The following is a 13,770-nucleotide window of genomic DNA, read 5'->3' on the forward strand; positions in this document are numbered from 1 at the left end:
TTTTCCTCCCCGATCTCCCAAATCGCGTTATTATTAATTTTTAAATGAGCGCTCCCTCCGCCCGCTGCCGCCGCTGCTCCCGCGCCCCCCGTCCGCCCCGGGCGCGCTCCCGGCCCGGCCCCGCGCTGTGCGACCCCCGCTCGGCGCGGCCGCTCTGAGCGCACGGCCGCCACTTGCCCTCTGCGGGGCTCTCCCCTCTCGTCTCGGAGCGTTACCCTCTCCCAGCGCTGCGATCTATTTTTTTTTTTAATTTTTTTTTCTAATTTTTTTTTTTAATTTAATTTTTTTTAAACCCTCCCGCTCTGGGACCGCTCCACGTTCCTAACCCCTTCCTAAATTGTCGGAGAGCTCCATTCCCCTCCTCTTCCAGCACCACCGCCGTCGCCGCCGCCACCACCATCACCTCCTCCTCCTCCTCCTCCCCTCTCCTCTCCTTTTTGGCAGCACCAGGACGTCCGGTGCGGCGGTGGCAGCGCGCAGCGAAAGCGGCGCGAGCGCTCCGTGTGCTTCCCCCCGTCGCGAGGTGCCGCGCAGAGCCGGGCGGAGGGCTGTGCTCTCGGCTCGCCATGAGCGCCCAAGGCGAGGGACCCGGCCAGCCTTCCACCGCCGCCCCGGAGCAACCTGCCGCCGCCGAGCCGCAGAAGCGAGGACGAGGCAGACCCAGGAAGCAGCCCCAAGTCAGTACCGCGCGGCGCCGCGGGTGCCGCGGACGGGGGCTGAGGGCTGCGCGCGGGGCTCCGCTATTGTGGCGGCCGCTAGCCGGGGCCGAGCCGTGTCAGTGGGGAACGCGGCTCCGACCAACCAGCGCCCGCGGGGGCACTTGGAGCTCAGTTTGAAATTGCGAAAGCGGGGAGCGGGGGCTCGCCGGGCGCGCACCTCTCTGAGCCAGCAGGGTCTCGTTCGTGCGTGCCTGAGTGTGGCGGTCCCACCGGGGCCGGAGTCCGAGCGACCCGGCCCCTGCCTGCCCCCGGAGCCCGGCGCTGAGGGAGAGGAGGGGGTTTGGAGGGTCGCGTAGGGCTGCCTTTTTTTCTTTCTTTTTTCTTTTCTTTTTTTTTTTTTTTTTTTTTTTTTTTTTCTTAACGCGTCTCCTCCATTCCCCACCTCCTCCCCCTGCAGAGCGGTGCCCCCGTTCCGTTCACGGATGTGGGGGCAGCCGGGGGGGCTGCACTGCCCCGCACCGCACGACCCCGCACCGCCCCGCACCGCCCCGCACTGCTCCGCACCACCTTCGCCCCCGCCGCCCGCCCCGGGCCCGCAGGGACCGACAAGCGCCAGGATGGCCGCGCGCTGCTCACCTCACCCCCAGCTCTCACCCGTCCGCTCCCACCTCCCCCGAGTGCCATTGTCGCAGCGCCCGGGTGGCCGCGGCCCGGTGCCGCGCGCCCGCGGCCCCTCGCAGGTCGCGGCTGCGAGCACGGAGTTGCCTCCCGCTAAGCGGGCTCTCTGCGATCGCCCCATTCATTCAGCATCAGCCGCTCCGGGGGCTGTGGGAACCGCGGGCCGGGCCCCTCGATGCTGCGCTGTCGGGGTTGAGGGCTTCGCTTTCTGGGAGCCGTATCCCCGGAGCCCCTCGGCTTCCAGCTTTGCCGCAGTGCCGCGCTGAGCAGCTCCGGCCCGCTGCCCCCATCAGCGCCGTTCTGGGCCTTCCTTTATTTATTTATTTTTCTTTTCAATTCCCCCACTCCTACCTTTTTTTTTTTTTTTTCTCCCTTTTTTTCTTCTTTCTTTCGTTTTTCTTCTTCTTCTCTTTTCTTTCTTTTCTTTCTCCTTTATTTTCTTTCATTTATTTTAGCATTTGAATGCACGTAAGGGAAAACACTCGGCGTACCCTCGCAGCGGTGCGGTGCCGTGGGGCTCCCGCCGAGGCCCCGCGGGGAGGAGACCCCTCTGCAGCCTCCCCTGAGCCCTCGGTGGTCCGAGAGCTGCGGGCTTTGGACCGCTGTAAGTTAACAAAGGGCATTTCATTGGTTGTGCCCCATCCTGCGCTCCGAGTGAAACGCGAAGTATTGGGAAAGTGGGAGAGTTCGGTGAGCCCGAACCCGCATAACTTACCCCAGTTGCGCAGCACTGGTTGGGCACTGTCAGAAACAGGAGCTGGCTAAAACTGCCAAAGCAATCATTGCTCCGGTCTCGGCGTTTTAGACTTTTTTTGTTTGTTTATTTCAGATCCTTTATCTCCCCTAAGGCTCCGCTGGAGGGAACTTTTGCATTTGCATTTTGCTGCGAATCAATTCTGGTTGAAATAGGTGTGAAAGTAATGCAGAACGGCACCAAAAAAAAAAAATAATAATAAAAAAATCCACCCGCAGTATTTGTCTCCCTGGCAGAGAGATTAGTCTCAAACCCTTCTTTCTGGTTTTCCAGTAGTTAGCTTTGGGTTTTTTTTTTTTTTTTTTTTTTTTTTTTTTTTTTTTTAATTTTTCTTTCTTTCTTTCTTTCTTTTTCCTGAAGGTGTGTGTGTGCTAATTGTGTCTGGTTATAATGAAACGCGATTAAAATTAAATGGATAACTCCGTTAACTTCTGAATACTCATTACTGCACGAGGGAAGCCATAGCCATCTTCTTTAAAAACTGCTTTCTGCTGTAGCTTGCTGGGGAGAGCACTGGAGCTTCTCAGGGCTTTCTGAGCAATTGCAAGGAAAGTTGAACTCCCTCAGTGTGCTGATGGCATTTTTCTCTTTACCTCGAGTTGTTCGGTTTTTCGTGTGGTACTTGAAACGTTGTTGCATTTCTTTAGGCTGTTAATTCCTACGCTTTCAGTAACTGCTCCGTTGTAGTTTGTCCTTCAGATCTCGGGTGCTGTAGCTGCTTGCCACAACAGCATGTTTTCCTGTGTTTAGGAACCAACTGGTGAACCATCTCCTAAAAGACCAAGAGGAAGACCCAAGGGAAGCAAAAACAAGAGTCCCTCTAAAGCAGCTCAGAAGGTGAGAGCATGAAAGAGAAAATTCCTAATGCTTTTTTTTTTTTTTTTTTTTTAAATCAAGTGGTAGCAAAGGATGCAGCCATATAGGCTGTGAGCAGTGGGGCTGGAGCCTCTGAGAAAGGCTCCATGCAATGTATGTACATACAGCGTGTAGTTTGTATTTTAAGTTTACAAACAGCAGGACCCAGGGCACAGAACTCAGAGGGGCAGCCTGCTCCTTGAATAGTGAAACACCACCATGCATCTGATGCATTTTCTGAGATCCCTGCATCAAGCAGTGAAATCAGTGTTAAGCATACTGTATCTCAGTGTAGGTTTTTGGGAGAAGATGTATTTCTTGCCCACTTATGGGCTTTACAATACTGACCAAATGTGCGTACTAAAGCTCAGTGTGTTTTGTCAAACACGGGTTAATTAGAAGAAAATCCAATTGAGCCTTGATGGAAATAAGCGCATGTATTGAAATTTACAGCTTTAAAATGTGCTGGTAAAGTAAACTGTGAGTTACAGTAAAAGCCCTCGATATCTCGTTTAGAAATCATCTTCTAAGAGGCTTTCCCTTGAAGTGCTGTTTGTCTTCTGAGCCCCTGCCTGTGCCTGGGGATGGGAGCAGCGTGCGTCTGTGGCTCTGCCTGCACCCAGCTCTGGTACAGCCTCCCTGGGCTCATCCCACTTACTGCATGGGCTTCGACAGCAAATTCAGAGTGCCTTCATTGTATCTGAATCTGGGAAAGCTCAGTGTCAGAAAACTGCTATCAAGGCAAATCACACCTTGCTATTGGAGTTATTTTAGTGAAGGCAAATAGTTGCGTGGAGGCTTGGAAGTAAATGCTGAGCTGTGTTTATGGTGATGGTCGCGCAGCAGTTAGCACCAATTCGCAGGTACTAAATTGGAAACAAAAGCTTACAAAATCTGGTAGGGAGCTGCGATGCTGAAGGCTATCAGTGTCTTTAAGCAGATCTGTGGCAAAGTCCGGGTGGAAGGTATTTGTAGCCTCAACTCATTATGGTTCATTTTTCATTGTGCCTATGGTGCTGACCTTATTTAGTTTGATAGCTTTCAGTGTTATAAATTCCTAGAGCAACTGCTGATAAGTATTCAGTTATTGGGGGGGTGATGGGGCTTTCATGTCTGCTTTGCTCCAAGCTTCTCAGTATTTGTTTGAGGGATGTTTTCCAGCTCTCATAAATGTGAAATAGGTGGGTTTTGTGTGTGTGTTTGTTTTGTGTTGTTGTTTGGCTTTTTTTTAACTTTCTGAGCTGCAGAAAGCGGTGTATTCTGACTAGAAGGTCATGAATTAGTAAAAATGCTTTACAGGTTAAGCATTTAAAATATATCAAGCCACTGTCCAACCTACTGACCTTCGAAAGTCGTTTTTTTTTTTCCTTTGTGTAATAAAAATGTTCTTCAGATTCACTTTATAAAAGTTAAAATTTCGCTCTTGGAAAGGGAAAGAGAAGTTTTTTATTAGACCAGCAAGATCAAGTGTGAGCTTTAGTGTTTTAAATATTACTCTTCAGAGTGTTGGCTTTCCTAGGAGAAATATTTGTAATGAGATTAGGTTTGAAGTAATTCATAGAAAGGTGTTTTCAAAAGATAGACATTTCTGAGAGAAGCATTAATGTTATTTCATTTATATGAGTGATTTGAAAATTGATATTAATGGAAAATAACATGAAATCTCTCTTACATCTGTGGGCATATCAATTCAAGAGCTTTCTAGATGATTCTGGTGCACACGGTTGTTTTTTTTTAATCTAATTTATGATCTGAGCAATTTCACTGTAGCATTTTGATTTTCAGAACGCATCAGGTTACCTCCCTAATTAAAGCAAACCTTTTTCAGGTTTTGATATTATAAAAAATTCACCGAAGTCCACATGTCCTTTTATCATTTAAAAAAAAATCCTCGAGGGGTACGTAATTACTGGTTTTATTTGTTTCCAGGTTTAAGGATTAAAATATGTAAATGTTTGATAACTCTCCTAAAACACAAAAGGCTCATAAAGCCTTCCTAGAAAAAAGCATCTGAGATCACATTTCCACTAAATATTGTAGCTCTTTTCCCAAATAGATAATTAACCCTCTCTGAAATGATTCAGCTTCTCACCAGACATCTGAACCGACCTCTCTAGCTGATATTAATGTTGATAGTTTTTCTACCAAGGGTATGAATGGAGAGGCTTTGGCACTGTAAGAAAGCCCCGTTTTGGTGGTGGGGTTATCACCTCTGAAAGCTGTGTGCTGCATGTTGTGACAGACATATTTGCACATACAAAGATGTAAGACTTGCATTTAAGGCTTTCTATTCCCTGTCTCAGCTCTCAGAGTGAGCTCACGCCGCTCAGTCCCCCGTGCATGTGAACATGGGTCCTGCCCACACGCTTGGAAGTTGATGGAATTTCTGAAGAGTGGTGTGTGGCCTTTGCTCCTCCAAGTTGGTGCATTGAGTTGTGCTGCAGGGTTCACAACATGCGAGATAAACGCACCCACTGAGCAGACGTGAGAACGCTCTCGTGATTAATTGATGGGGTGTTCTCTTGCAAACCATTACACATCACAATTAAAAATACATTGCACAAACCGGCAGTCAGTTAAAAATACTCGAGTGCTGGGGCTTTGTTTTATTATGCTTCACAAAGTAAATGCGGATGGCCGACAGTTTGCCCTAGAATCTGCCCTAGAATCATGATTGTGTTGTGGATTTAAATACCTCGGTTCATAGGACTTTTTAATTATTTTTTTTTCCATTAGTTTTCAGAGCTTGTGTTTGGTCTTAGTAAACTGGCCTTGGGGCATCTGAAAACAAACTGTGCTTGTTAGGAAATTAGCAACGTGAAACTTGACAATGCATACAGAATGTTGCAAGACCAACTGGATAGCTAATAATGCAGCAATTGCTCTAATTTTAGGCAATACACGGTTAAAAAAAGCACATTTGCATATTACATGTACTTCACTTGTTATAAAATGGGCACAAAAGGTAAGCATCATTTTCTAGAAGAATCATTTCTCACTTCAGTTTTTGTGAACAGAACAAACACAACACATTAACACAGGAGGAGAGAGCCACCAACAGCTTCTGGTCACCTTGTGCTTGAGTCCGCACAACCCAGCTGTTACTCAAATCTGTGCCTTTAAACGTGTCATTCTGTTACTGATTTAAAATATTGGTAAAAAATTAGCACCAAAAAAAAAAAAAAAAAAAAGGTTTATATTTTTTGTAAAGAACAACTTGGGTTTTGCAGCCGAGTCATAGTAAGGATGTTCCTTTTCAGTTCTTGGATGCTGTGTGGTTGAGTTCTATTCGTTAGGCTGTGTTGTGTTCCCAGCCCGTCGCATTTCCCTGTGCCATTCAGGGGCTTTTCTTTGTTTGGCTCCCACAGTTGGGCTTCACAAAAATACCATAGGGGCATAAATGCTCTCTTGTTGGGAAGAAAAAAGAACAATTATAGGGTCAGAACAAGGAAAAAACGTGCTAACGTCTGTATGTTTGCCTGAAAAGAAAACGTCAGGAAGGTATCCCAGGAATATCTGTAAATAAAATCTCTTCTAAAATTTGCCTTCAGTACAAGCATCTTGAGTCATGTTGCAGTTATTGAAGTAGTAAACTTCACCGATGATACCAGATCTTGAAATGTCATTCTCTGAAAACCAGAACCTGTGTTTCTGTGTGTGACGACACTTCGTACCGTCTCTCATTACATGGCCAGAGTTTGGTATGTGGAAAACCACGTCCCTGAGTTAAACGGTCCAAAGGTAAAATAAAAAAAAAAAAAAAAAAATGTTGCATGTGACCAGGACTCTGCTCTAAATTGGTTCATGAAAATCTATTTGGCTTTTCCCATGTTTCATTCATTCTTACCGGCACCAATCGTAGCAGACTGAAAGGGAAAACAAGTTCACGTTTATCAAGGGATCACAGTAGAGTTATTGTACCTAAAAAAATCAGATTGAAAAAATCAGACTGCAAATGCTCTGAGCAAGGTGGGTGAAGCAGGAGATGGCTCCTGTTTAGAATTAAAACAGGTGAAGCAGACACAGCAAGCGCAGTAGTTTTGTATCTAGCCAATGCCTACATTTCTTCTAAAAAAGAGAAACAAATAGCAAAAAGGACTTTTCTATAAGTTCCTTGCACAAGCTCTTTTGGCACAGTTTGACAGCAGCATTCCTTGCAGTGGGACCTTGCCGTTGGTTCACCTGTCTGAGCTCTGACACATTTCAGCTGAGGTCTCCAGCAGATCATTTTGCAGAGTGGTTAGAGTTCCCAAAGTTTGGGTTCTATTGTATTTGCCATCTTCCTTGACAATAGATAGATGCCCAAAGAGCACTTTATAGTCACTCAATTATTTATAGTTGTCTTGTTAATTACCTGCGGCAGCACCAGCTGTTTGGGCATGGCTGTTGGTGCAGCATGGAGATGCAGCGATCCGAGGCGACTGGGTTCCATGGGGCTGGTGGCTGCCATTCAGGTTGGACTGGCCTTGTGGTGTGGGGCTTGGCTGGATTGCACACCTGTCAGAGACATGTTGATGGTGTGGTGGTGGCTGGTGTGGTCATCGTTCGGGACAAAAATAGCATTCCCCTATAGATCATGCACTGAAGAGCACGTCAATCCAGTTCTAGTCCTAAAATGCGACACAGTAATAATGAGATGTTGATATGATTGGTTATAAGAAGTTTTTCACAAATTATCATAGCCTTGGTTTGATTATGCACCCAGCCCTCCTCTGAGTTCGGTGATTCCATGCCTTAGATGCGCAGAACAAGAGGATGCCTCCTAGCATAGCGCCGAGTGCTGAGGAAATCCTGACCAAACACATCTCAATTTCAGAGAGTGCTTTAGAGGATTAGGGCAGCAGCTTCCTTTCTGCGTGAGCAATTACAGGCTGCTGCGGGTGGGGTGGCTGAGCGCCGCGCTGTGCTGCCCAGATACGGACCCCTGTGATCAGTGGGTGGCTTTGGGCTCTCCTGGGATTTGTTCCCAGCTTCAGAGGCAACACTTCAATTAAAGCAGAGACCTGATGGACAGACATGGTTTAGATTATGTAAATACCTGTGGAATACAAAAAGCAAAGCTTTTGCGCTTACTTGTTCCCATTCTTATTAATTACTTGAAAATTATACAGAGAAACATTGAATAATTTGTCTGATCTACAATAAAACCTTTCCTCAAGCCCCCACATTAAAAGGCAGTCTTGTGCTGCTGGAGAAAATACGGGCTATGTTTGTGACACGCAACCTCAAAAAAAATATCCAGATGGAAAGAAGGGGAATATTTTGCTAAACTTCACGCCTTTTTATCACCACTGGACTGGCTCTGCTGCTTCGTGGTAGTTCCAGGAGTGTTTTGTCTTCCTTTGCCCTCAGGATGGGGATAAACACATCCTCTCCGCTGGTTCCGGTTGCTCACTTGCTGCAGTTTAGCCTGTGGAAACCCTCCTATTTACTTACAGAGTAGATCTGTACCAAAACATAGTAACTGGCATTCCCCGCTGTTTGCTCAGCTCACCTCTGGGGAAGATTTGGTTTTGATAAGGCTCTGGAAATGTTTTTCCTCTAACGGGAGGCAGAACTCGCAATGCAGCAGGAGCCTGGCGCCTGTTGGTGTGAGGGTTCCCCAAGTGGTCTCAGCCCCTGGAACCTGGCTGCGGCCTTTCTGGGGAGATGGCTCACCCCCCCCCCCCCCCCCCCCCCTGGAGTGGAGCTTGCAGCTCCCACCATGCCTTTAGTAGCGTTAAGTGGGAGACAAAAGCAGTTTTAGTTTCCAAAAAGTTAGATTTTTTTTCATAGATTTTTGAACCTTTCTTGCATCCTTCAGGTAATTAAGTAGGGAAATATGGAACACTTTAAAAGGACCCAAAACTCTGAAATAGACAGCAACTGTATGTAGCAAATTCACTTTAACAAGTATTCTCATAAGAGGGTTTCACCTTACATGTAATGCTGGTATAAACGATTAAAGGACAAGTTTACTCTTTTAACAAGTCTGAGTGATAATTTTGCCCTTTAGGAGTGTGAATTTTATTTTTCACAGCTTTTTTTTCTTGGTGAGATATTTCTTTTAGAGTAATTGCATTTACCTTGTAGTGCTGTTTGTGTAGGGATTCCTCCGCAGCTCCTTAGGTTCAGGTTCTCTGGCAGAGGGATCCACCGTGCCCAGTGTTAGGTGACAGTGTATATTACAGAGATTGACCTGCAAGTGATCTACTTAATGAGATGGCTGATTTCTAGGGGCTAATCAAACATACCTACAGTGAACTGGAAACTAAACAGTTCAAGGAAGCATGGAAGAGCATGTGTAGAATGTATGCTAGAAATGTTTGTTCTTAGCAATGTCTGAGGCAGCGGAAGTTCTACTCTCACAGTGGCAAGATCTCTCTCTCACTCTCATTGGGAGCAGGGCTGTTGCCTGAAGGGGTGTGGATGGGCAGAGCCTATCTAGGGAAGACTCGTGGAAAAGTCTGTACAAGAACCCAGATTTCCCTAAAGGTGAGCTACAGAACCAACTGCTGAGCTCATATAAATGTCACTGTTACTTCTAGGGCACCTTCCATGCTGTTTCCTTACACCTCGAATAGGATGCATGTTTTGGAGCACTGAAAGGTTTGCTTAGAGTTTGAGGTGCACATCTACCCGGAAAAGCTCATGAGGAGTAGAGGAGTTACCTTCTATGTGAATGAACACACGTTTGTGGTAACAGTCTGTCCAAATCCATTATGTGCATGAACATCAGGAGCCTGAAAGGAGGAGTTGTAGCTGCTATGAAATGCTTTGTTCAGGCTTGAAACAGGCTGCATATCAAATGCAGCACCTTGAGGTGATGGCTGATGGCTGCAACCCATGGGAGGTTAGATGTGATGGTGTTGCAGTTCGGCAGGTCCCAAACTTGCCTCATGTCCCTGTCCACAGCACAGACCAAAGCAGGGTGCAGCGAGGTGTCCTCTGGCCCTGTGGGCTGGGAAATGGCAGAAAATACATCACAGGCACCTCCTTTCCCTGTGGGCTGAGGAGGATGCTTGGTGCCACACAGGTGAAGTACTGATGGGTAGTATTGCAGGAGAGGAATTCCTTGTTACCAAGGTTGTTAAATAATGCTGAGGTATAAAATACGCTGTGTTCCTTTTTTCCTTTACAGAAAGCAGAAGCCACTGGTGAAAAGCGACCCCGAGGGCGGCCCAGAAAATGGGTAAATATTCCACTTTCAATCATTTGATTTATTTTCATTTGATTTATTTTCTGTGTTATAAAACATGTTACAAGTCCATTCTCTAAGGAAACAATTATTTCTGCTTCGTTTGTGAAAAAGAACATCCATCTTCTGTGTCTGTTTGTTCTGGTGGATTGACTAAAGGGTTAAGAGAGCAGAAAAGTTAACCACAGCTTCCTACCTTTAGACTCTGGTAGTTTGCTCAAGACACTTTACTATTGAATGTTTGCTGGGAGTGAATATTTATGTCTCTTATCAGCATGGAAAGAGGCACAGTTCTTCCTTCAGAAAAGAGTAGCAAAGAGATAACTTGCTCAGTAATCGAGTAACAAAGGTTAAAGGGGCACTATCAGACATCCGAAGGTGATTGAGAGACATGATAACATTCAGATGTAGTTTGTACAACGCAATGTATAATGTGCAACATTCCCTGGAATTACGGTATATTTTCCTTGATTTCAGTGAGAAAGAGCATAAATGAACAGCAGGATATTTGCTTTTAGAATTAGGTTGTTCTGCTCTTCTCTCTCTCTTTCTCTCTCTCTCTCTATATGTATAGAATGTATATATAAATTTTATCTTTTATATATATGTATATATATATATAATTGTAGTCACAATAGTGTGTTTTGTTTGAAACTTGCTCTTTTCCTGGCCATTTACTCTTCAGATGTGGCCATCAGACAAATATGTTTTGATTCTTTGGCCATGGAAAGATCTGAGTTTCATGTACCTGACACTTTTTCTCTCTGATGTCTGCATGTGCCAGCTGTCCCATCTTGCATGCTTCTGTAGTTGTCTTTTCCTTTTTCTGCTCAACCTTCTTTAGACTTCTTTTTCAAATCCCTGCCCAGCTCAGTTTTGCTGTCCTGCCGTTTTTCCCCTTTGGTTCAGTTCTTTTGCAAGGGTGTTAACACTGCTGTCAACATGCACGCTTCTGAAGGCTCAGAGCACATCAGAAGGTCCTTAAAACTACTGCTGATGTTCTCCAGAGCATCAGCAGCTAAGCACAGGAAAGGGCTTTACCAGTCACATTAAGATCTAGTTCTGTAGCTTTGTCCAGTGATGAAGTATCCTAGGGCATTTCAGAAATTCTGCAGAGAAAACATTCACACATACTGTGTGTTGCTTATGCCTGGAGTTTTTGGATGAGGCAGATTTCAGATACAAGCATCTCCTTGGCACTAGGAAGCAGTGCCTTCCCAAGGCACCTTCCCAAACCTACCTGTGCTGGTGATGTTCCCAAAGGCAGCTTACAGCAGGCGCAGTAAAAGATAGATTAGTTACCGCCTGCTTCCTCCCATTTGGTTCTGCACTTGCACATGTGGATGCTAAGTGTTGTTGGCTTGATCCTCACCTTGGGTGCAGTCCCAGGGGAAGAAGCAGAAATAGCTGTTTTATGAGAGTAATTTATAACAGGCAAGCCATCTCCACTGATTGAGGAATGCGTGGTGGTTGAACAGGGGTGGCTGAATAGCTTTATGAAAAGGGAAAATGTAGTGGCATGAAATGTTCAAAGATTTTCTCTAAGTGCTTGTAGTCAGAAATGAAGCGAGTTTTCAGTGGAAAGAGCTGAACAATTGTGGGTTTTTTTGGGCTAGACTGTTTCCCTTTTACTTTTGTATCTCTGTGGGGAAGAGTATGGGGAAGAAGGAGTAGGCGGTATCAGTGGAACATTAGATTCAATATGGGCTGAATTGGATTGAAGAATCTGATTTACAGAATAGGGAATTGTTGGCTATTCAGTATGCATATGCATTGCTTTATTATGCACCCAACTTACAATTGGGTTACATGCTTACAACAATTTCACTTTTTTTTTTTTTTTAAAGTAAGGCATATTTAAGACTCAATAATTACTCTCGTATTATGTCTATAGGAAGCACGCTTTGTTTACTTGCATCTTCCAGTGGTGTGATTTCTTGTGATTTTCAGAGAGAATGCTCATATCTCTAGCTCTCTCACAATCTCTTACTGTGGTAATTCTGTAGGCTCTGAGAGTCAAACATACCTTTTTCCTCTTTCTTCTCTCTTTCTGGTTTAGATTAGTTTCACAAGTTCCTTCTCTGTGTATGGTGACATACCTTATTTTGCTCCAGAAATAAATGCAGTTAAATTATTACAAGCCATTATAGTGCCTACTATAAGTAAAATGTGTAAGCGAGATCAAAGAGGGAGTCTGCCTAACAGTAGCTGGCACAATATCATCCTTCACGTTTTCATGTATTCAGAAGATGCAGTTTTCTATCACCCAAACTTCAGTGAAGTCCTTAGTGGTTATTTTCTTGCTTAATCCCATTTTACTTACATACCAAGCCTTGATGATAACAGTTCTGTACCAATTAAAGTAAGGAGTCTGAAGATTTTCTTTGGAGAGGACAGAATTCTGCCTTTCAGGTATTTTCCTAAGATTGTGACCCTTTTTTGCAAGTCTGGAGGTTCAATGTCATATGTTGTTCATCAAATTGTAAAGTATTATTTCTGCTGTTTCCTTCAGTATGCACACACGGAGACATATGAGCTAACAGACCACTGCAGAATTCCGGTAGCTGGTCTTTCTGCCGGTTCAAATTAAGTATTTAATGTTTGTGACTAGCAAAATAGTTATTTATATAGCATTTTTTGGAAAAGAAATAAATCTTGCCTAATAAAAAACTTGGAAGAGAGGGTCCTAGCGAAGAGGGCAAGGAACCCGGCATGTGATACATCCAGTGATCTTTTCAGAGCAATCATGTGGGCTTGGCAAAGCTGTCAAAGAAAGAGGGCCGTCTGTAGAACAGACAGTAAAAAGTGGCAAACTCTTCTGAAAATAAAATACTCAGATACATAGAAAAGCTTTCCAAATGTGGAAGGCTAATTGAATAAAAATCCTGACCGATCACACAGATGGGAAATGAAAATATGTGGAATCAGAAACACAATGTCTGCTGCTGGAGAACTCATCTTCGCTGTAAGTTGCTGCACATGTGTGAAATGCATTGAAAGCTGTGAGACTTATTAATTGGGAGAGAGGTAAAACTCTTCATGACCTTGGTACTCTGTAATTTTAGAGGTTTTAGTGCAGGAACACCTTCTAAGCTCTTTGGCTGCGTCTGCATTAGCATCTTAGGTCAAATTGGGAGTGTGCTTTGGAATCAGATCTCCTAATTGTCCCTAGTTATTGTTTGCATTGCAGAGCAGCCTCAGAGCTCATGGGCTGGATTCATTTTGAATGAAACAAAATTGGAAGACATGCTCCAGTAGTGCATCTAATGCAGTCCAGGAGGCATTCAACTCATAGGCTAGAGCAAAGCAAAAAAAACCAACCTCTTGAAAGGTACGTTGCGTGGAGTCAGCCTGTTTTCTTCTGCTTTCTTGATAGTGGGGATGTAGTCTGTGCTGCTTGGAAAAGGCAGGTGAAGCAACATGGCTTTAATTAGTAGAATTATGTGCCACAGGTATAAAGTCAAATTCATAGGCATGCCCAGAAATCATCAAAACGTTTGCCTTGATTTCATCAGGCATTCTCCACTGGGGTTTGATGCTGCTTCTTGTGGAATCAGCAATCAGTTTTGCCTGCGTAAAGAGCTTGAAATCAAAGATGGCATTCTATTCTATTCTATTCTATTCTATTCTATTCTATTCTATTCTAT

The 13,770-nt window shown here is 44.8% G+C and overlaps 1 protein-coding gene across 1 annotated transcript in view; it reads left to right on the forward strand.

The window, feature by feature from the left end:
• The first annotated feature begins 566 nt into the window (after window positions 1–566).
• Window positions 567–13,770, forward strand: part of HMGA2 (high mobility group AT-hook 2) — a 104,144-nt gene continuing 90,940 nt past the window's right edge. The window contains exons 1-3 of the mRNA XM_042872713.1: window positions 567–677; window positions 2,842–2,928; window positions 10,067–10,117. Coding sequence (XP_042728647.1) covers window positions 567–677; window positions 2,842–2,928; window positions 10,067–10,117 — 249 coding nt within the window. The remainder of the gene's footprint in view (window positions 678–2,841; window positions 2,929–10,066; window positions 10,118–13,770) is intronic.

Source organism: Lagopus leucura, unplaced genomic scaffold (assembly GCF_019238085.1).
Source record: "Lagopus leucura isolate 7727_CA_CO unplaced genomic scaffold, USGS_WTPT01 Super-Scaffold_100008, whole genome shotgun sequence".
NCBI lineage: Eukaryota > Metazoa > Chordata > Aves > Galliformes > Phasianidae > Lagopus > Lagopus leucura.